Source organism: Salvelinus fontinalis, chromosome 23 (genome assembly GCF_029448725.1).
Source record: "Salvelinus fontinalis isolate EN_2023a chromosome 23, ASM2944872v1, whole genome shotgun sequence".
Classification (NCBI taxonomy): Eukaryota; Metazoa; Chordata; class Actinopteri; order Salmoniformes; family Salmonidae; genus Salvelinus; species Salvelinus fontinalis.
In genome coordinates, this window is record NC_074687.1 from 38,147,081 (window position 1) to 38,170,965 (window position 23,885).

Genomic DNA, 23,885 nt, shown 5'->3' on the forward strand with positions numbered 1-23,885 from the left:
AATTGTATACCACGAAATTGGGAAGTTAAAGTTGTCCATTTTTTTAAACAAAATAAACAACAAATACATTTTTTCAAAAAGGGTCTCTGGATTAACTATCTAATGTTAATTTAGTAATGAAATTTAGTAAAACTTGTGCAAGTTTTAAATTGTCACAAAGATGACGTGCAGGGATTTGTAGTCTAACATTATGTCTACTTTGAGGCTAATTAGCATTTTCAAATCTGAGCGTAAATAGACTAATATATTGATAAAAGTCACCTTGACCAAGAGAGATTTGCATGCCCTTATTTGAAAGTATTTCTAAAATTCCCTATGGGAAAAATAATTGGTGGAAAAACAATTGGAACCATTTCTCTGTTTGACCGCTAGGTTTTATGGGCATTATGACACCTCCTCTAATACAGTGTATTAAGACTAAGTGGGACACTTTTTACATTGACGATCATCTGTAACCTCTTTAGACATCTATCCAACATATTATCCCAACAAATTATACATTTCTGAAATCCTCAAGATGTTTCCTAATCACACAAAAAAACAAGTGTTGATATCATATTCACAGGAGGCATGACACACCAATTTGCGTGCACTGAGTAAAAAACACGTTTTCAGTTTGGAATTGGTAGACAGCAGGATAGATAAACTGGGACACCATTATAGTCCTAATTGTACCCCAATGACAAATCAATTTGTTTGATTAGGAAGCATTGAGGATTTCAGAAATGCATCATGAGTTGGGCTAATATGTTGGATCGATGTCTGAAGAGGTTACAGAAGATTTCAACGCAAGTCTCCCACGTTTTCTGAATTCACGTTCTTAACTGACTTGCCTAGTTAAATAAAGGTTAAATAAAACATTTTAAAAAATACTGTTCCACTTTAGCTACTCCATCATGCTGTTCTATTGAAACATAATATTGGCAACTTCATGTATTTTGATGCACCAACACATAGTATGCACATTTACATCACAATTTCGCACAGTGCATTATTTAACCTTAGCTTTTTTTCCTTCCTGTTTTGATGTTATGTCACTGATCTTACCATGTGCTTTGCGGGGTGAGCTCCCTGTTTGAAGCTTACTTGGACTGCAACCCTCTTTGATGTCACACAAATTAATGGATGTGATTTTTATCATGTGGTTTCTCTGCAAGGACTTCACAATAGTTGTGATTTCCTCGTCAGACCAAGCTGTCCCCGTTTGTATGATGTTTAAAAGCTCTGATGAAGCCCAAGATAACAATAAACACTTTTCAATGAGAAAACAAAAATCCACTTTGGGTAAGAAACATTTTAAAAACGTTTTTCAAAGATGTAGCCTGCGACGCAATAGGCCTACTCGTGATCAAAAACGACTTGGTCTACATTTGAACACCACGGCATAAGCTTTTCTATTCTGTATCTTCCCAATTAAGTAGCCTAGTTTTGTTGTTTGGCTACTTGAAGAAAACTAGGGCCTATTACTCGCAGCCCACCTCTTCCAGTGTATTGAATTCTAGATGAAGGGCTGAAATGAGTATAACATCTTGGCAATTAAATCATACTAGATTTTTTTTAAATGTCCAATCCTGAAAAACTTTATTTTCGAATACTGAGAATGAGTCATGCACCATTGCGTTGTTGGTTAATATCGGTAGCACATCGCCATATCTGATTATTAGCAGCTGTCAAAGCTAAAATGAGTATGACATCCGGGCATTTAAAGTATACTCTGTTTTTGAAATGTCACATACTATGAAACGTTATTTTTTCCCCCACATACTCAAACGGTATGTATGGGTATTCAGACACTGTAATTGACTTTGAAAGAGGGATCTCAAAGAAGCATAGGGGGATTTAATGGTGTGTGTCAGTCACCAGATCTGAACCCAATTGACCATTAAAGCCCTGTTCACATTGGCAGTTTGAAGTGACACAAATCTTATTTATTTTCATATCCGATAAGAGTCTCAAATTTTTCTTGCAGTCTGAACAGCCAAAAAGCACGGATGGGATAGGTCAAGCCACATTTCAAACCACCTTTGTAGGTGGTTTGAAATCCGATACAAATCTGATTTATTTAGCCCTCAAGTGGTTTATAGACTGTTATTTGCCATATCTTGCTGCCTACTAGCTACTCTGTTGACAGTGACAAAAATATGTGGTAGCTAACTAGCTTGTTAATTGTTTACAAACAAATTAGTGAATTTGTTATGAAGATAAACTGCTACCTAGCTAGCCAGTTGACTGCTGTGGCTAGCCAAAAAGGACTTGAAAGTTGGATCATCTTATTCTTAGAGGCTTTAAAAGTGTTCTTACACTATTGTTTTGAACATTCAAGGTTTTACTGCTAACCTACAAAGCATTACATGGGCTTGCTCCTACCTATCTTTCCGATTTGGTCCTTCCGTACATACCTACACGTACGCTACGGTCACAAGACAAAGGCCTCCTAATTGTCCCTAGAATTTCTAAGCAAACAGCTGGAGGCAAGGCTTTCTCCTATAGAGCTCCATTTTTTATGGGATAGTCTGCCTACCCATGTGAGAGACGCAGACTCGGTCTCGACCTTTAAGTCTTTATGGATGGCTGCAAACTTTCTACTTTTAAACTCAGACAAAACAGAGATGCTTGTTCTAGGTCCCAAGAAACAAAGAGATCTTCTGTTGAATCTGACAATTAATCTTGATGGTTGTACAGTCATCTCAAATAAAACTGTGAAGGACCTCGCCGTTACTCTGGACCGTGATCTATCTTTTGACGAACATATCAAGACTGTTTCAAGGACAGCTTTTTTCCATCTACGTAACATTGCAAAAATCTGAAACTTTCTGTCCAAAAATGATGCAGAAAAATTAATCCATGCTTTTGTTACTTCTAGGTTAGACTACTGCAATGCTCTACTTTCCGGCTACCCAGATAAAGCACTAAATAAACTTCAGTTAGTGCTAAATACGGCTGCTAGAATCCTGACTAGAACCCAAAAATTTGATCATATTACTCCAGTGCTAGCCTCCCTACACTGGCTTCCTGTTAAGGCAAGGGCTGATTTCAAGGTTTTACTGCTAACCTACAAAGCATTACATGGGCTTGCTCCTACCTATCTTTCCGATTTGGTCCTGCCGTACATACCTACACGTATGCTACGGTCACAAGACGCAGGCCTCCTAATTGTCCCTAGAATTTCTAAGCAAACAGCTGGAGGCAGGGCTTTCTCCTATAGACCTCCATTTTTATGGAATGGTCTGCCTACCCATGTGAGAGACGCAGACTCGGTCTCAACCTTTAAGTCTTTACTGAAGACTCATCTCTTCAGTGGGTCATATGATTGAGTGGAGTCTGGCCCAGGAGTGTGAAGGTGAACGGAAAGGCTCTGGAGCAACGAACCGCCCTTGCTGTCTCTGCCTGGCCGGTTCCCCTCTCTCCGCTGTGATTCTCTGCCTCTAACCCTATTACAGGGGCTGAGTCACTGGCTTACTGGTGCTCTTTCATGCCGTCCCTAGGAGGGGTGCGTCACTTGAGTGGGTTGAGTCACTGACTGATCTTCCTGTCTGGGTTGGCGCCCCCCTTGGGTTGTGCCGTGGCGGAGATCTTTGTGGGCTATACTTGGCCTTGTCTCAGGATGGTAAGTTGGTGGTTGACGATATCCCTCTAGTGGTGTGGAGGCTGTGCTTTGGCAAAGTGGGTGGGGTTATATCCTTCCTGTTTGGCCCTGTCCGGGGGTATCATCGGATGGGACCACAGTGTCTCCTGACCCCTCCTGTCTCAGCCTCCAGTATTTATGCTGCAGTAGTTTGTGTCGGGGAGCTAGGGTCAGTTTGTTATATCTGGAGTACTTCTCCTGTCTTATCCGGTGTCCGGTGTGAATTTAAGTATGCTCTCTCTAATTCTCTCTTTCTCTCTTTCTTTCTCTCTCTCGGAAGACCTGAGCCCTAGGACCATGCCTCAGGACTACCTGGCCGTGCTGCTGCTCCAGTTTCAACTGTTCTGCCTGCGGCTATGGAACCCTGACCTGTTCACCGGACGTGCTACCTGTCCCAGACCTGCTGTTTTCAACTCTCTAGAGACAGCAGGAGCGGTAGAGATACTCTTAATGATCGGCTATGAAAAGCCAACTGACATTTACTCCTGAGGTGCTGACTTGCTGCACCCTCGACAACTACTGTGATTATTATTATTTGACCATGCTGGTCATTTATGAACATTTGAACATCTTGGCCATGTTCTGTTATAATCTCCACCCGGCACAGCCAGAAGAGGACTGGCCACCCCTCATAGCCTGGTTCCTCTCTAGGTTTCTTCCTAGGTTTTGGCCTTTCTAGGGAGTTTTTCCTAGCCACCGTGCTTCTACACATGCATTGATTGCTGTTTGGGGTTTTAGGCTGGGTTTCTGTACAGCACTTTGAGATATCAGCTGATGTAAGAAGGGCTATATAAATACATTTGATTTGAGTTGATTTAGATTTATTGAAGACTCATCTCTTCAGTAGGTCCTATGATTGAGTGGAGTCTGGCCCAGGAGTGTGAAGGTGAACGGAAAGGCTCTGGAGCAATGAACCGCTCTTGTGGTCTCTGCCTGGCCAGTTCCCCTCTCTCCACTGGGATTCTCTGCCTCAAACCCTATTACAGGGGCTGGGTCACTGGCTTACTGGTGCTCTTCCATGCCGTCCCTAGGAGGGGTGCGTCACTTGAGTGGGTTGAGTTACTGACGTCATCTTCCTGTCCGGGTTGGTGCCGCCCCTTGAGTTCATGCTGTGGGGGAGATCTTCGTGGGCTATACTCGGACTTGTCTCAGGATGGTAAGTTGGTGGTTGAAGATATCCCTCATGTGGTGTGGGGGCTGTGCTTTGGCAAAGTGGGTGGGGTTATATCCTTCCTGTTGGCCCTGTCCGGGGGTATCGTCGGACGGGGCCACAGTGTCTCCCGACCCCTCCTGTCTCAGCCTCCAGTATTTATGCTGCAATAGTTTGTGTCGGGGGCTAGGGTCAGTCTGTTATATCTGGAGTATTTCTCCTGTCTTACTTTCTTTCTTTCTTTCTCTCAGAGGACCTGAGCCCTAGGACCATGCCTCAGGACTACCTGGCCTGATGACTCCTTACTGTCCCCAGTCCACCTGGTCGTGCTGCAGTTTCAACTGGTGCTGCGGCTATGGAACCCTTACCTGTTCACCGGAGGTGCTACCTTGTCCCAGACCTGCTGTTTTCAACTCTCTAGAGACAGCAGGAGTGGTAGAGATACTCTGAATGATCGGCTATGAAAAGCCAACTGACATTTACTCCTGAGGTGCTGACCTGTTGCACCCTCTACAACCACTGTGATTATTATTATTTGACCCTGCTGGTCATCTATGAACATTTGAACATCTTGGCCATGTTCTGGTATAATCTCCACCCGGCACAGCCACCCCTCATAGACTGCTTCCTCTCTAGGTTTCTCCCTAGGTTCTGGCCTTTCTATGGAGTTTTTCCTAGTCACGTGCTTCTACATCTGCATTGCTTGCTGTTTGGGGTTTTAGGCTGGGTTTCTGTACAGCACTTTGTGACATCAGCTGATGTAAGAAGAGTTTTATAAATTTGATTGATTGATTGAACTGGGAAACATCCATGGTGGGCATTGTTGTCATCTTACCTTGCTACATAACTCCTGAGTGATAGGAAGCTTGAGCACCACCACCAATCAGCATACACCACCACACGCATACAGTTGAAGTCGGAAGTTTACATACACTTAGGTTGGAGTCATTAAAACTCGTTTTTCAACCACTCCACAAATTTCTTGTTAACAAACTATAGTTTTGGCAAGTCGGTTAGGACATCTACTTTGTGCATGACACAAGGAATTTTTCCAACATTTGTTTACAGACAGATTATTTAATTTATAATTCACTGTATCATAGTTTCAGTGGGTCAGAAGTTTACATCCACTAAGTTGACTGTGCCTTTAAACAGCTTGGAAAATTCCAGAAACAATGTCATGGCTTTAGAAGCTTCTGATAGGCTAACTGACATAATTTGAGTCAATTGGAGGTGTACCTGTGGATGTATTTCAAGGCCTACATTCAAACGCAGTGCCTCTTTGCTTGACATCATAGGAAAATCAAAAGAAATCAGCCAAGACCTCAGAAAAAACTTGTAGACCTCCACAAGTCTGATTCATCCTTGGGAGCAATTTCCAAACGCCTGAAGGTACCACGTTCATCTGTACAAACAATAGTACGCAAATATAAACACCATGGGGCCGCCATACCGCCCAGGAAGGAGATGCGTTCTGTCTCCTAGAGATGAACATACTTTGGTGCGAAAAGTGCAAATCGATCCAAGAACAACAGCAAAGGACCTTGTGAAGATGCTAGAGGAAACAGGTACAAAAGTATCTATATCTATAGTTAAACGAGTCCTATATCGACAACCTGAAAGGCCACTCAGCAAGGAAGAAGCCACTGCTCCAAATTCGCCATAAAAAAGCCAGACTACGGTTTGTAACTGCACATGGGGACACAGATCGTACTTTTTGGAGAAATGTCCTCTTGTCTGATGAAACAAAAATAGAACTGTTTGGCCATAATGACCATTGTTATGTTTGGAGGACAAAGGAGAGGCTTGCAAGCCAAAGAACACCATCCCAACTGTGAAGCACGGGGGTAGCAGCATCCTGTTGTGGGGGTGCTTTGCTGCAGGAGGGACTGGTGCACTTCACAAAATAGATGGCATCATGAGGTAGGGAAATTATGTGGATATATTGGAGCAACATCTCAAGACATCAGTCAGGAAGTTAAAGGTAGGAAGCAAATGTGTCTTCCAAATGGACAATGACCCCAAGCATACTTCCAAAGTTGTGGCAAAATGGCTTAAGGACAACAAAGTCAAGGTATTGGAGTGGCCATCACAAAGACCTGACCTCAATCCTATTGAAAATCTGTGGGCAGAACTGAAAAAGCGTGTGCAAGCAAGGAGGCCTACAAACCTGACTCAGTTACACCAGCTCTGTCAGGAGGATTGGGCCAAAATTCCCCCAACTTATTGTGAGAAGCTTGTGGAAGGCTACCCAAAACATTTGATCCAAATTAAACAATAAAGGCAATAAAGGCAAATACTAATTGAGTGTATGTAAACTTCTGACCCACTGGGAATGTGATGAAAGAAATAAAATATTAAATAAATCATTCTCTCTACTATTATTCTAACATTTCACATTCTTAAAATAAAGTAGTAATCCTAACTGACCTAAGACAGGGAATTTTTACTCGGATTAAATGTCACGAATTGTGAAAAACTGAGTTTAAATGTATTTGGCTAAGGTGTATGTAAACTTCTGTCCTCAACTGTACCAGTTGTTACAATGACAACTAGCGTAGCCTTGTCAGAAAGTGACTGCTGTCTGAACACACTCTCACCGATTTGGTCACTTATAATTTGCTGTTTGGGCAGTCAGTAGTCCAAAACGGATTTGAGCATTAATGCCTGCAGTATGAACAAGCCTTTAACCTATAGGAGATTCTGGAGCGGTGCCAAAGACAGTTTTCCACCACCATCAACAAAACATCAAATTTTGGAATTTCTTGTGGAAGAACGATGTCGCATTCCTCCAATATAGTTCCAGACACTTGTAGAATCTATTCTAAGGCGCATTGAAGCTGTTATGGCGGCTTGTGATAGCCCAACTCCCTATTAAAAAACTTTACATTGGTGTTTATTTAGTTCCCTGTATATAGCCTAGTGAAAAATGTGTTGCAGCTGTGCTATGATTCAAACATATCTGTTGTGATTCCTGGCCCCTCAGAGGGCTGAACATATTCATGATATCATGTAAGCTGTCTACCTTTGTAGTATGATTTTAGAGTGTTTTGTTGCCTGTACAATGTCCTGTCTTCCCTTGATTTGAAGGTACTGGTGCGTTCAGACATTGTTTGAGGTGTTGTCATGGGGACTGTGGGCTATTGGCCTGCTGTGATTTTACCCCTGGGAGGTATGCTGTCCCACTGACTGCCTGTATGTCTTTCAGGGCCTAAAGGCCCACCGTTGCTCGGAGATAATCCAGTGAGCTTGTAATGGTAAACACACATGCAGACCTCATGTGCGCACACACAGCATCATTTCAGATGCTAACTAGCATTCAGGCAGCTGCTTTGTTGCAGCTGGTATGTAGATGACTTTCAAAGTTTCCCACTACTGAAAAAAGGCTACAACAAAGAGTATTTTACATTTTTTAAAGGCTCCACACACAGTGGATCTAGACATGAGTTTTCACTGAAAAATAAGCCGAGCGCTAAATGTCAAGGGAAATCAAGTCAGTCATCAATCTGTTTCATAATTCCGATCATTGAAACCTTTAACCCTTCACCTTGTTGAACCCACAACAAATCTCTTGACCACAATGTAATGTATTTATAGAAATCAAATTAACTATTAAACCAGAAGCACATGTGAGTTTCTGCGAGAAGATTTATAAACCCTCATACATCAGATAACTATGTACCAAATGGAATGTGAGAGGAGATTACTCCCCAGGAAATGCCTGAGGAGCAGAATTTCTCCTGTAAGACTGCAGATATTGCTTCCCTAAATGTAGCTACTGCTAAGCTGTTTGTGTTAATTTCTATTTATGAATATCCTCTGACATGTTGACTGTGAGGTAGCCTATTTGAATAGTTACACAAAGGCTGTATTGAAGTAATCTCAATTGAATCTGTCTACACTATCAGTTACATACCATTAGCCACACTCTTTTTATATATGAATAAAAAAGATATATGATTTGCGTAATTTAACTTCTACATTCAGTGCCTTCGGAAAGTATTCAGACCCCTTGACTTTTTCCACATTTTGTTACGTTACAGCCTTATTCAATTTGTTTTTCTTTTTCTTAATTCTCAGCAATCACAATACCCCATAATGAGTCAGAACAGTTTGTTAGTAATTTTTGCACATTTATTAATAATTTAAGATTTGACAACTTATTTACATAAGTATTCAGACCTTTTGCTAGGAGACACGAAATTAAGCTCAGGTGCACCCTGTTTCCATTGATCATCCTTGAGATGGTTTTACAACTTCATTGGAGTTCACCTGTGGCAAATTCAATTGATTGGACATGATTTGGAAAGGCACACACCTGTCTATATAAGGTCCCACAGTTCACAGCAGATACCGAACCATGAGGTCGAAGGAATTGTCCGTAGAGCACGAGACAGGATTGTGTCGAGGCACAAGTCTCGGGAAGGGTACCAAAACATTTCTGCAGCATTGAAGAACACTGTGGCCTCCATCATCCTTAAATGGAAAAAGTTTGGAACCACCAAGACTCTTCCTAGAGCTGGCCTAAAACAGGGGAGAAGGGTCTTGGTCAGGAGGTGACCAAGAACCCGATGGTCACTCTGACAGAGCTCTAGAGTTCCTCTTTGGAGATGGTAGAACCTTCCATAAGGACAACCATCTCTGCAGCACTCCACCAATCAGGCCTTTATTGTAGAGTGACCAGACGGAAGCCACTTCTCAGTAAAAGGCACATGACAGCCCGCTTGGAGTTTTTCCAAATGGCACCTAAAGACACTGCCAAAAGGTGCTTCAACAAAGTACTGAGTAAAGGGTCTGAATACATATGTAAATGTGATATTTCAGTTATTTTATTTAAATTAGCCTGTTTTTGCTTCGTCATTATGGGGTATTGTGTGTAGATTTGAGATGAAAAAACGATGTAATAAATTTTTGAATAAGGCTGTAACGTAACAAAATGTGGAAAAAGGGGTTTGAATACTTTCTGAAGGCACTGTAAGTCATAAAATGTTTGGAGTAGCTCTTCAATCCATTCAATTGGAGTTAAGACATGTTGTTAGACCTACACATTTTGGGGTGGCAATTTTTCTGCAATCTAATGTAGTCTTTGGGTCAGGTACATTTTTCATGTTTCAAACATTTTAAATATGTATGGGTTCACTCCTGGGGTGATTGAGAAAATAACAAAGCTCAACATATGACAAATAGATCGCCATCTGTTTATGCATTAGCTGCCAAGTTTATTTCATTAAATACTGATCAGTAACTTTTGTTTTACACAACGATTTTGGAATGATCACATAACTAAGTGCCTTCTAAATGCATTTTGTCCATTATTTTCTATGATTAGTGTGGTCTACTGGTACCAAGATGAGTTTAGGATAGGCAGAAGTTGATGCTCTACAAAGGAACTACTTTTGAATATATCTTGGCTCAGCACAGAAGCCTATTTGCTTTCATGAAAACATTTTCAAGAGGATTCAGATGTCATTAACTTCCACTTATCAACGTTAAGACATCTAGTTAGTCTAGTATACGTGTGAGGCTGCTGAAGGGAGGACGGCTCATAATAATGGCTGGAAGGGAGTCAATGAAATGGTATCATACACATCAAAGACGTGGTTTCCATGTGGTTGATCCACTCCACTCCCTCCATTCCAGCCATTATTATGAGCCGTCCTCCCCTCAGCAGCCTCCACTGTTGTACATGGACTTGCAAAGTGATCAGGGCCTGTGCAGGGTTAACACATTTTATCAAGTTTGTTCTTTATTGGATTGAACATCTACTTAATCTATCCTATACAATGTCTGAGGGTGGAGTGCAAAGCACCTTTTTCTTCAATTCTATTCACCCCTTCTGTCCCCCTTTCTATTTGATTGGTTGGTATTTTTGAAATCTAGGTCCTCATGCCACCTGGGAAATGTCACTAAACTCTCTTCCAGTGAGTCTGGCTGATCTCAAGAATATCAACAAATCCTGTTAAGGCTATCTTGTTATTTTTAGATTAGAATTAACACATCAAATATGTCTTTCTATAGAGTTGAATTTAACTTGAACTTTTGTGCTACTTCGTGCAGGGCTAGTGTCCCTAAAGGAGGGAACCAGTTTAAGTGCTGCATGGTAAGTAATTGCTCCATTTTCCATATTAAATAATTACTGTATTCACTCTTATTCCTATAAAAGAATCCAGTCATTGCATTACAATACATTGTAGTGTTAAATCATAAAATAATACGATTGCCATTGTTTGGATTGTGTGGAAACATTTGGCATAATTTACCATGTAAATTTTACTCAGATCTCAATGATTAGTCAACTCTGAAGTAATATTCTCGATTTACTAAGTGTTACGGTGTGTTCTTCACAGAGAAGATGAGCTCTCCTTACCTGTGCAAACACCACCAGTGTTGATGTTCTCCTGTAAAACTGCACTCATCATTTTCAGTGTACTTTTCCATCCTCCGTAGGCAAACACTGTTTTCTGAGACAGGCTGCATAGTCTGCTGCTACAGAAAGACAGAGAGAATGGGACAAAAATCCAAGCAAGCTGGTCCTGGGGCTCTGTTCACAAACACAAACAGAGCCCCAGGGCAGCAACACAATTAGACCCAACCAAATCATCAGAAAACAAAAAGATAATTACTTGACACATTTGGCCCTAAACAGAGTACACAGTGGCAGAATACGAGAGAGAGAATTTGCATTAGAGAAACTAGTTTGGCTTCTCTGCAAGGCAGCACAGTTCCTCAGTGAGGTAATATAGTACCATTTATGTACCTTTTTGAGTTTCTTTACAGGTCAGCTATTCTGGAACAATGTTACACAATGGACAGTCGAATTATGACATATATTACTGTTCTGCAGTGGTAGTATCGCTAAGATTGATTTATTTAACTAGGCAAATCAGTTAAGAACACATTTTTATTCACAATGACAGCCAAACCCTCCCCTAACCCGGACAGGACGATGCTGGGCCAATTGTGCGCCGCCCTATGGGACTCCCAATCACGGCTGGTTGTGATACAGCCCAGGATCGAACTCAGGTCTGTAGTGATGCCTTAGACCGCTGCGCCACTCGGGAGGCAAAATAGACCAAGTTAAGGTTGGTCGTAAGGTATCTGCGTTGCATCATGCCAAGCCTATTTCACACAAGCCTTTAGACTGTTCACCAAAATCACAGCCACTTGTTGGAACATCAAATAGCCATATTTCTGTTGAGACATTTACACCAAAACTATCACTATCAGATAGAGCAGCTGCTGAAAATACATACAGTAGCTACCTGGTGGGATAGGTGTTGCTTTGTTTGAGGACATTTTAAATGTTCTTCTTTCATATGCGGCAGAGCGGTGGGTGAGCTTCTCAAGGAATCTATTCCTCAAATATTTCATGTGTATGCGCAACCACGCACTCAAGAAGGGATGGGGGTTTGTAGTCCTGGAATGTTTTGGTGTGCGCGCCCCCGATTGTGTCTGATCGTATGGCGCGCCAGAGGGCGAGGGTACGTACGCGCGGAAACGCGATTTGTCTGTATCTGGAGTACAAGGAAGGAGGAAAACTGGAAAGGGGAGTGATGGCGGTAAAGAAATGACAAGTTCGGGAGAATAAATTACACAAGAGTTGCATTATGAGGAGCCTTCAGCACCTAGGATGAAGAAACAAGTATCGTAAGAGGTAAAATACAATGGAAGTTAATTTGCGTGCGGTAAAGCTCTGAAATGTTTTGCTCACGGTTTACTTGTAATTGTTACAATGAAACTGATCACAAAAGACGTTTGGTATCTAACGTTATTTGCACAGTTAACTTATTTCTGTGTTTCATCTTTAGCTGATTTATATTGTCAGTGTTTGACCGGCTACGAATTATCATAGGCTCTTAAAAGCCCATTCAGGTTCAATAATTAAAGAAGTTGGTCTACGACAATGTAGCGGTGAGGGGAAAGTAATTTGCTTTGAAGCAGCCGGAAGAATGCGATTGTAAGGTATATAGGACGTTGCTTTGGATAAGCTCGAATAGTACTAACAGCTAGGTTTTGAAAGTGTATTTTCCTCTTGTCTCTGTAGATGACCACCACATTACGCATGATTTAGACTCCCTGACCAAGACGCCGAATAATCTGAGGGATCCATGGCACTGGTCGACTGAGAACAACAATAGTGGAACAAGAAACACTCAGAAGTTTAACTTCTATCGCCTCTTCCCAAAATACTCCCAGTAAATCTTTGAAAATGATAAAAGCCGAGAGCAAAGGAGAAAGAGCGCTGAGGAGTGCGTCCCCGCATAGAAATGCTTACAAGTCGGACTTCCACGCTATTAAGTGTACTTTTGATGGGACGAAATCCGACGGCGCTGCAAAGTCATATGCAAATGGCTCTAACGACACACAGGAGGACACGAGGGGGAGGCATTTTGGCAATCGGATAAACAAGATAAAGAATATTTTCCTCCAGATGGATGGCCAGCAACAAGAGATTCAAGAGGTGAAAACAACGTTGAAAGCTGATTTGTCCCCTGTCTCCCCACCAAATGTGCCATTTGCAGTCACCACACAAAAAACAAGTTTGAGCAGTGCCACTAGCCCAGAATCTCCAAGTTTAGACAAAACCCCCAAGGGAGAAGATGTCGAGGGTGACAAAACAGCTTTGGCAGAGAAGTTTTCTTCGACCAGGAAACTCTTTGAGAGGACTATCAAAGAACAACCAGCAGCGGAGAAGTCTCCCAACAGAGTTGTAAGCCGGGTGCCCCTGGGCAGTGTGTCTGATGGGGGGAAAAGTACCAGGAGATTGTCAGGGTCCACTGAAACTAGCAACATCAAAACAGAGCCTTGTCCCACACCAGTGATGAGAAGCCAGCCAGATGAGAGGAGCGATACTGAGGAGACTAAACATGTGTCCAGGGTGTCACTGAAAGCTGGACCCATGTCCAGGCGGCTAGACAACGTCATTGTGGACAGTGACAATGAGGCAAAAGCCACAGAGATGTTGTCTAAAGTTTGCAGTCTCTCAGATCGCTCAATGCCCACATCTCCGACAAGGGACAGTTTTTACAAATCCACCATTCCAACTAATGATGCCACTAACAAACCCACCTCCATAGTTTCCGGTGTCATTCTCAAACCAACTTCCCCATTCAATAACACTACTCACAAAACATTCCCCCCAACAGTCAATGCCACTCCAAAGCCCATCTCCCCAGAGCCCGTATCCCCAGGTGGCCAAAGCGCTTACAAGGTCTCCCACTCAACCAGTGACGGTTTCAGTAGACCATCTGTGGGTAACGATGGAGTAAAACCCTCCAGTCCACCCCCCAGGGATCAAAAACAGCCTACTGTGTTTGCCAATAGCTTTTACAGTAGCAACAGGGCCAAAACCTCCAACAGTGCCAAGAGTGATGGGCATGTGACACAGAGTCCCAGCAGGGAAAAGCCACCTACCCAGGCCTCATCTCTGCCTGGCATGGTTCGGGCTGAGCTCGTAGTGGTACAGAATGAGTCATCAGAGAGCGAGGAGAACGAAGATGAGAATATTGAAGACGATGTTTTTGAGGAAGTGCATGTTCAACCCCCAAAAGAGATCAAAGTCGAGCTAAAAGAATCGCCACCAAAGGCGATCAGTCCGAAGGATGAACACCATCAGCAGCAGATCTCAGAGAAAGATGACGGCAAGGAGACCGAGATTACACTGGAGAAGGAAGAAGGAAGTCGATTTGAGGAGTCACTGCATGAGTTGAAAGAGGAGTGGAGAGAAGACACGAATCCTGTAAGTCAAACCGCGGATTACGAGGAGGAAAATGTGGAGGAGGAGGTTGCTGAGGAGGAGCAGGAGGAACAGGGCAGAAGGGGAAAGATTTCCCCAGTGGTATATGGTAGAGAAAACACAGCATTTGTGGATGATAGGGATACTGACCAGACCCTCGAGGAGGAGAAGGAAGAGCAGCCCTGTGAGGAGGAGTATGAGGAGGCCCCTGGGCTTTCAGATGATGAGGAGGAACCGGAACCACTGAGGAAGATCAAGTTTTCAACGTCACCGATACGGGTAAGCAGTGAGAAGAGGAAATGTTACATTGATAATCGGAAGTGAAGTTGATGATAATTGCTTTCATTTTGGGGTCTTAAAGAATGTGAACCTTACTATATGGGTTCTATTCATGGTAGCTAGCTAGCTTTTGTCTGGCCTAAAAGTTCTGAGAGAGGTCAATTGTATATGTGGTAATATACTGGACAATGTCACCCTTTTGGATCAAACTTATTAACCAAGGAAGTCTGCTTTCGCTCAGGTTGTTGACTTATTTGTGGAGGGCATTCTTTGGTGCCTTGATTGACAGATCACACATAGGAAATTAGTGTCTTTGTTACACATGATGATGTTATGGCTGCTGTAGCACTGTATGAGGTGAAACGTGTCATGGATGAGAACCCAAACTATAGGGTGTTTAAGCTTCTGTAATTACTGAGGCATTGCCTAAAGCTGGTGTGTCTGAGGGTCACATCTTTCTCTTGTTAACAATGTGGTTTATCTAGGCTAGTTGTAGTGGAGACATTTCTGGATGTTAGTCCAGAATGCTCCAAGCGGTATTTATGGAAACATTGTTGACATTAAGTAAGGGGTCTGTGTGAGCCCCAGCTGAATGAGGACAGTTGGGAGGGAACTGGAGTGACGTGGTGGAACCCTGATTTAACTGTACTGTACAGTATAAACAACCTCATCATGGCTCCTCCAGTGACTTGTTGATGGTTGGTTGGAGGCCTACTTTTGGGGAATGATTATATCCATTCACTGTGAATCAGCCTTTGAACATTAGGGTTAGGCAGTATTCAGACTTTCATACCGTTTCTGTACCATACTATATACATATATATATATAGATATATAGATATAGATATATATATATATATAGATATAGAGATATAGAGATATATAGAGATATATAGAGATATATATATATATAGATATATAGATATATATATATAGATATATATATAGATATATAGATATATATAGATATACATAGATATATATAGATATATATAGATATATATAGATATATATATATATATATATATATATCTATATATAGATATATATATATCTATATATAGATATATAGATATCTATATATAGATATATATATCTATATCTATATATATCTATATCTATATCTATAGTACCAGTCAAAAGTTTGGACACCTACTCATTCAAGGGTTTTTCTTTATTTTTATACATTGTAGAATAATAGTGAAGACATCAAAACTATGAAATAACACATATGGAATCATGTAGTAACCAAAAAAGTGTTAAACAAATCAAAATATATATTTTATATTCTTCAAAGTAGCCACCCGTTGCCTTGATTACAGCTTTGCACACTTGGCATTCTCTCAACCAGCTTCACCTGGAATGCTTTTCCAACATTCTTGAAGGAGTTCCCACATATGCTGAGCACTTGTTGGCTTCTTTTCCTGAACTCTGTGGTCCAACTCATCCCAAACCATCTCAATTGGGTTGAGGTCATGTGATTGGAGCCCAGGTCATCTGATGGAGCAATCCATCACTCTCCTTCTTGGTCAAATAGCCCTTACACAGCCTGGAGGTGTGTTGGGTCATTGTTCAGTTGAAAAACAAATGATAGTCCTACTAAGCTCAAATCAGATGGGATGGCGTTTCGCTGCAGAATGCTGTGGTAGCCATGCTGGTTAAGTGTGCCTTGAATTTTAAATACATCACAGACAGTGTCACCAGCAAAGCAACCTATTTCATTGTTTTGATGTTTTCACTATTATTCTACATGATAGAAAATAGTATGAATAAAGAAAAACCCTGGAGTCGGTGTGTTAAACTTTTGACTGGTACTGTATGTATTTGTTTATTTTTTAATTTACGCACAAGAATTTAGGCAATCCAGGAGGGGATTGAATGTCTCTGCTGTAACCAAGAAGCTTCATCTTGACATGTAGCCACTTAGCTAGCAAGTTAGCAAATCAAATGCATAGCTGGAGCCCTGAGCTGGATATAATTTTTTGACACGTCTTGGATTTAATAAAAATGGTTATACTTAACTTATATACCGTAAAAGCAGTGGCGTAACCCTCGCCACCGCAAGGCGAGGGTGCCCTCAACCCAAATGGTATTTAAAATCATACCGTCGGTATTTCGAAATACCCCGGTATACGCTATAAACGGTATATCACCCAAGCCTAGTGAACATGTAAGGACTCTTGACCAACAAGACGTGTAGATACTAATTCAACTCGTATGATCTCATTTTACTGACCGGTGACGAGTCATTTCATGATAATGGTGGGGATAGTAAAACCAAGAATTCCCTATTTACTCTACCTTTTACGAGCGGAACTTAAATCCTTTTGGGACCAAACACATTCCTGCACTCAGAACTCCCTCCTATCTATTGTGTTAATGATCCGCCTGGTCAATATGCTCAGTTCGCTGCTGGTGAGTGATTTAAAGATGGTAAGCTAGAAGGTATTCTTATCTGTGGCTGTGCATGGCATTCTCCTTTACCACTGGCACTCATGTGAATGTAGGGCTGGGCGATATATCAAATTAATTTGAATTTATGTTCATTCCTAATGCCTGTATCGCAGAATAGTATTTTGTTTTTATGAGCGTTTATGTCCGCTTGTTCTCACGTTGTCTTTTCGGTCTCGTTCGCTCCTTCTGTGTTGTGCACCTTCCCATTTCCACCAGAGATCTGTATATAATGACGAGATGCTCATGTCTCCGCCCTAACAATGGGAGTCGTTGTCCCAAAGGCGGGAAGGCAGGTGACAAGCTTAGGTTCAAAATAAGAGCATAGAAATGCATTGGGCTTATTTTGGACAGAATTTGGCGAGAGGGAAACCTCTTGCTTCGCCTTTTTCTCCCAAGCCTCTCCTCCTACCACTCACAACAACAGATAAGAGATCACTTCTTCTTCTCTGGCAAATGGTTTCAACTCGCTATTTGCATTTGAGATTTTGTCCAACAGAATGGGTCATATGGACACCAAAACACATGGAGACATTATTTTACTGTAATAGATGAGAAGTTTCGAACCATACCCTTTTTTTAAATGTTTCAACTCCTCATATTTCGAACAGAGCAGACACTACTGAAACAGATGTACCAATGAACATTCTGGAAAATGAATGCTCAGTTAGTCGCGCGCGCATTATGGTACCACGTATCGCTAGCAGATTTTTTGTCAAATAAAGATTGTTATACTAGCTGTGTAGTGTGTGTTTTATAAATGTGCAATAAGTGTAAAACAATTTATGTAAGGAATTGGCAACTTGTTCTCATTCTTTAGAAATAAGGTAGGCGACTTGATTTCAACATGTGAACAAAGTGGACAGGCTAGCACGCTGTTCAAACAGTTGGAGACAGACAGAAGGTTGTGTGCATAACAATTCAACTGTTAGCTGAATTCAGATCCAAGTTGGCCAAACTTGAAATATAAATATTAGCTGGCTACTCACTAGCACGCGGGCTTGTGTATGAGACTGGTGTTCATTTTCTATAATGCCTGCTACATTATTAGTGAACGGTAAAATTTCTAACAAAAAGGGCATTTTATTTATAGACCAACCTGATAGCTAATTCAGTGATTGTTTGGAGAGAAAAAAAAAGAAACAAAAGTAGATACAACTATTTTGATAAATAATTACATTATTAGTGGGTCTTATGGTTGTGGAATGCATACACTACCGTTCAAAAAATTTGGGGTCACTTAAAAATGTCCTTGTTTTTGAAAGAAAAGCACTTTTTCCCCCTCCATTTTAAAATAACATCAAATTGATCTGAAATACAGTATAGACGTTGTTAATTTTGTAAATGACTATTGTAGCTGGAAACGGCTGATTTCTAATGGAATATCTACATGGGCGTATAGAGGCCCATTATCAGCAACCATCACTCCTGTGTTCCAATGGCACGTTGTGTTAGCTAATCCAGGTACTATTTAATGAAGCTGCCAATTGAGGACTTGTGAGGTGTCTGTTTCTCAAACTAGACACTAATGTACTTGTCTTCTTGCTCAGTTGTGCACCAGGGCCTCCCACTATTTCTATTCTGAGGCAGTTAGCACTGTTTTGTGAAGGAAGTAGTACACAGCGTTGTATGAGATCTTCCATTTCTTGGCAATTTCTCGCATGGAATAGCCGTCATTTCTCAGAACAAGAATAGACTGACGAGTTTCAGAAGAAAGTTATTTGTTTCTGGCTATTTTGAGCCTGTAATCGAACCCCCAAACTTTTGAACGTAGTGTACATTCGGCCTAATTTCACAAGCTCCGAATTCATTAGATTATTGCTAACTGTTTTTAAATGCAGTGTATTTGACCTTTAATTGTACAGAAAAGATTATTTAGAGAAAAAATTTTTTTTTATATATATATATATATATATATATATATATATATATATATATATATATATATATATATATATATATATATATATATATATATATATATATATATATATATATATATATATAAATTGTGAATTGCCCATAGGTTTGAAAAATATTGAGATAGGGCTGGGCCATATGGCCTAAAACTAATTTGTGAACGGTGTCAAAATGAAGTGGGCTGGGCGTGGGGGTGTTGGGTGATGTCTCCCATCAACACAGCTTATCAACAATTTTGGCAGATCAGGGGGGAAAAATCACTTCAGGGCATTCCACAGCCTATATACTGGTCAATGTTTATCCAGGGCCTCAAATGTGTGTTATCTCAGGGTGTGGATGGCCCCAATTGGCCTGACATGGGGTCCTAGGGAGGGGGTGCTGGGAGAGGCGGCCAGTAGCTGACCTGGAGGACGACACAGTGTGCTGCATCTGTCCTAGGGACGACATAGCAGAGATTAGCCTAGCTTTACACTTCACGTCATTGTGTTACAGGAGCAGTTCACATATTGATAGAGCTCAGTAACAGTGTGAGTGAAGAGAGATACACAAATGCGTTCAGAAATTCAAGCCATTGCAAACTCCATTATCAAACACTGTTTCAGTGAAGAATGCATTACTCCTAAACTCCTGTACTAACGATGAATCAATTTATGATCACCAGTCTTTTTGTCCCGGTAACGCTAAGGTTAAAGGGCTTCTCCTTGTTAGGACTAGGTCGAAAGTGTGACGTAACATCTGTTGGTTGACAGTGTTCTTCCTGTGGTTGTGAAATGGTGGATTCTTTGTTTCAGTCTTGTCCTGGCATGTGCTGCTCATCATTCCTCCCTCCTTGTTTCTCAATTCTAACAGGCTGAAGGTAGATAGCATGCCATGTGTCTGGCACAAAGTGTTTACTAGTTATTAATGAAAGATTGTTTTCCGCAATCTTTTTCGCACCCTTAATTTTTCCCCTTCTATACTCCTTAGGGTGCCATCTGTAAAATGGTGGGTGTCCTATTTTAGATGAGTCATGATTGAACTGCTTCCAGACAGTTTGAAGTGGGCATGGCACTGTAGGTTTTCCTGAAGCATGCACTTCCTGAAAACACTCCACCCTGGAGTATCTGTTAACAACACAAGGATGAGATGCGTCTCCTGCTATGTGTTGACTCGAAAGTGGAACGCTTCCTCTGGTCTTTCCTTTAAACGTCAACGATGATATTGCAAGCAGGAATGGCTGCTGTTACACTACTTATCCATTTGTTTCCACAATTGTAGACTTACTAGCCTAGAGAGTAAAGTTATGTAAGCGGTGTTCTTTCCCTCTCAAACAGGCCTCTCAGGAGAAACGACACGCTCCTTTTACAATAGGGGTAATTTCAGTGACAGGTTGGCTCTTGCTGTTGGTGTTTGAATATCAGTTGAAAAAGGGGATTGACTGTCTACTCACAATTGTTGTCTTTTTCCAGTTATCTGGAAAGCAGAAAGATTTGCATTTGACAGTTTGGTCTTCAACCGATGCGTCTTTCCATTTCATTTTCAACACCAGTCTGTCCTCACCTCTAGTGGCACAATACAGAATGATTTTAGTTTACCTCACTAGTAGTGCTTGACTAGGGTATTCAGTCGACAATGCCTCAGACAGTGTGCTGGTTTGAGCTGGTTGGCGTGGCATGGTGGGCCACTCTGGAGCCCTTGCCTGCTATCAGAGGAGAGTTGAAGTGCTTTGTGCTACAGCCTGCAGCAGAATTTAGGTCTTTGTGTGCAACCTGAGCCTGTACAAGGGGACCTGTCGTCTGAGGAAGAAAGGTCTTCTTTGTCAAGCTGCTGCAGGAGACTTCCATTCTGAACATGTCCCTTGACCGAGGCTCAAAAGACAGTTTGCAGTTGCACATATGGAGAGTTACTGTTTGTTTCGCAAATGAATGGATTGTAAATTCGTTGAGACTGATTTTCAGACACCTGTACTCCTATCCCATTAGCTCTGTACTTAATCTGCTTGTTCTGCTTGATGCATCTTTAAAAATAGAGGTTGTGCTTTACTTAAGGAATCTCAACTTAAGTTGATGCTTTGTACCCATCATTAGCTGAGTATTCCGGACCTCCCGAGTGGCGCAGCGGTCTAAGGCACTGCATCGCAGTGTTGCGGCATCACTACAGCCTGGGTTCATGACCGGCCGTGACTGGGAATCCCAGAGAACGGCGCACAAATGGCACTGCATCGTCCGGGTTAGGGGAGGGTTTGCCCAGGGGGGCTTTACTTGGCTCATCTCGCTCTAGCGACTCCTTGTGTCGGGCCGGGCGCCTGCAGGCTGACCTCGGTCATCAGTTGAACTGTGTTTCCTCTGACCAGTGGTGGAGGACACATGACTCCACCTTCGCCTCTCCACAGCCAGTTATGGAGTTGCAGCGATGAGACCAGATTGTAATCACAAAATTGTGGAGAGTAAAGTTGTAAAAAAATTACTAACAATAAAAAAACAAAGACGCTTAGTATTCCAACCTGAAGTGCCATAATGGATATTTGAAGGTTAGTCTTAATTACTAGGTGACAATTACGTCAAAGTTACGTTGGACCTTTTTGTTTACTGCCTGCTATACTACCCGGAAACTACCCACTGGCTTGTTGACACGTGCACACTGTCATATTTTTGTATGCCAGATAATATAGGGCAGACCACTTCTGCGCCTTGATTTACTGTAGTCTAAATGTCTGTATTGCCGCAGGTTCCTCAGTCAGTCAATGCATTAATGCAATGGTGGGGGAAATATCTTCATGTTAATATTTGGATAACAGAGCACCTAGATGGGGCGTTGGATACGATATACTGCATTCCCATAGCAGCTGAGTCAGTAGTAGTCTTGTTGCTGCAGCAGTCTCAAAACCTTCTGTACAGGCCTCATGATAAATGGTCAACATAAACACTTAAGTCTTTTCCACACATTTTGTCTTCAAGATATCTCTTGCGTTTTATGTCATATTGCGTAGCTTTTATTCTTACTTCAAAGAATGGCTGGATGATATATCGAATTAATTTGAATGCATGTTTTGGCGCTCTTCCAAATGCCTGTATCGCAAGAATCATAAACATTCTCATCTGTTGCATCAGACTAATTGCTTTTTAAGGTAACTGGTTGTATGAATTTGGACTCTATCATCTCACAACTGTCCCAGAGTCTGTTTGGAATAGGCTATTTCTTTCTCGCCAAGCTGACCAATAGAATAGGTCATCTTTTCTACTATGGGTGATAGTAGTTTGAAGAAAAAAGTCAATACACTGAATTTCAAACAGTCAGGTATAATCAAATCATAGACTAGTGATTTGAAAGCCAGATTGGTGATTATTGCAAAAAAAGCAGGTTAAACTAATTTGATCAAATAAAATGATTAGTGGGTCTTATGGTTTTGGAAGGCTTATTTAGCCTAGATATAATTTTACAAGCCCTGAATTGATTTGATTATACCTGACTGTTTGAAATGCAGTGTATTGACTTTTTTTTTAAAATTGTGCAACAAAGCTTATTTAGATATCTTGAATCACCCATAAATTAGAAAAAAATAGATATGATTTTTAGGACATGTCGCCCAGCCCTACTTCAAGGGGCTTTTGAAACGTTTGATTGTGTCGTAGGCAGAGGAAAGGAAAGGGTTAACTCCTCTGTTCTCCGTACAGTTGGAATTGTGTTTCCTAGGTGTGGCCTAATCTGAAGAAAATGATGGAGTGGTGTGACACACAGAGCTATGTTCAAACTGTGAACCACAGGTCTAACAAACAGCACACCCGGCAATCTGTATCTGCTGAAATTCACATTCTCCTTGACACCAATGCTATGACCACATGTTGTAGAATTATAGTAGAGAGCGGTAACACTCCCCAGTTCCAGATGTGTTATTATCCTGTTGTAGATACTGTGTGCAGTACAAAGGTAAGTACACTGTAGTTTGTCCAGTTAATTCACTGTCCGGAGAGGCCGACTAAAGAATTGTACTGTGCTGCTCATTGCTGTTAGAGTCTGGGTAGACATTTTGGAGTTGGGAATGAGTTAATCTTAAGAGAAAAGGAAAATGGCAGCAGGAACCAGCATGTGCACCTGCACCCACCTCCACGCTGTCACAGGAAGCGCCACTCACTGACTCGGTCAAGTAAACAGACATTGTATACACACACAGTTTAATGGCTGTGATGGAAGAAAACTGAGTATGGATCAACAATATTGTAGTTACTCAACAATACTAACCTAATTGACATTGTGGGAAGAAGGAAAAAATATGGATCCTGTTTGCAACTAGGAACTAAAGTCCAGGTGAGTCTAATGAGCGCTGATGCGAGTAATGATGGTGACAGGTGTGCGTAATGAAGGGCAGCCTGGCACCGGAGAGCGGGAGCAGGCATGACGGTACACCCCCCCCCCCCCCCCACCCGGCGTCTCACCTGGGCGAGCCTGACGGGCCTGGCTGAAGCGTAGAAGCCCGACGAGCCAGTTGAGTCGTGGAGCCCGATGAACTGGCTGAGGCATGACGTGGGATGGGCGCCTGCCGAGCCAACCGAGGCAAGTAAACCGCTCGAGCCAGCTAAGGCGTGGAAGCCCGACGACCCAACTGAGGCACCCCCAGTTCCATCGGCGACAGCACCCGGACCTGACGTCACCGACAAAAACAAAAACTCCCTGATGCTTCACATATTGGTGTCAGCATTCTGTAAGGACAGACGCTCGAGATGAGAAGCAGGTACAGGGAGTGAACA

The 23,885-nt window shown here is 41.8% G+C and overlaps 1 protein-coding gene across 1 annotated transcript in view; it reads left to right on the forward strand.

Moving 5' to 3' along the window:
* Nucleotides 1-12,241: 12,241 nt before the first annotated feature.
* The window catches only part of LOC129821267 (neurabin-1-like), a 44,800-nt gene continuing 33,156 nt past the window's right edge, over nt 12,242-23,885 (forward strand). Inside the window, exons 1-2 of the mRNA XM_055878740.1 lie at nt 12,242-12,429; nt 12,820-14,790. Coding sequence (XP_055734715.1) covers nt 12,985-14,790 — 1,806 coding nt within the window. The 5' untranslated portion in view covers nt 12,242-12,429; nt 12,820-12,984. The remainder of the gene's footprint in view (nt 12,430-12,819; nt 14,791-23,885) is intronic.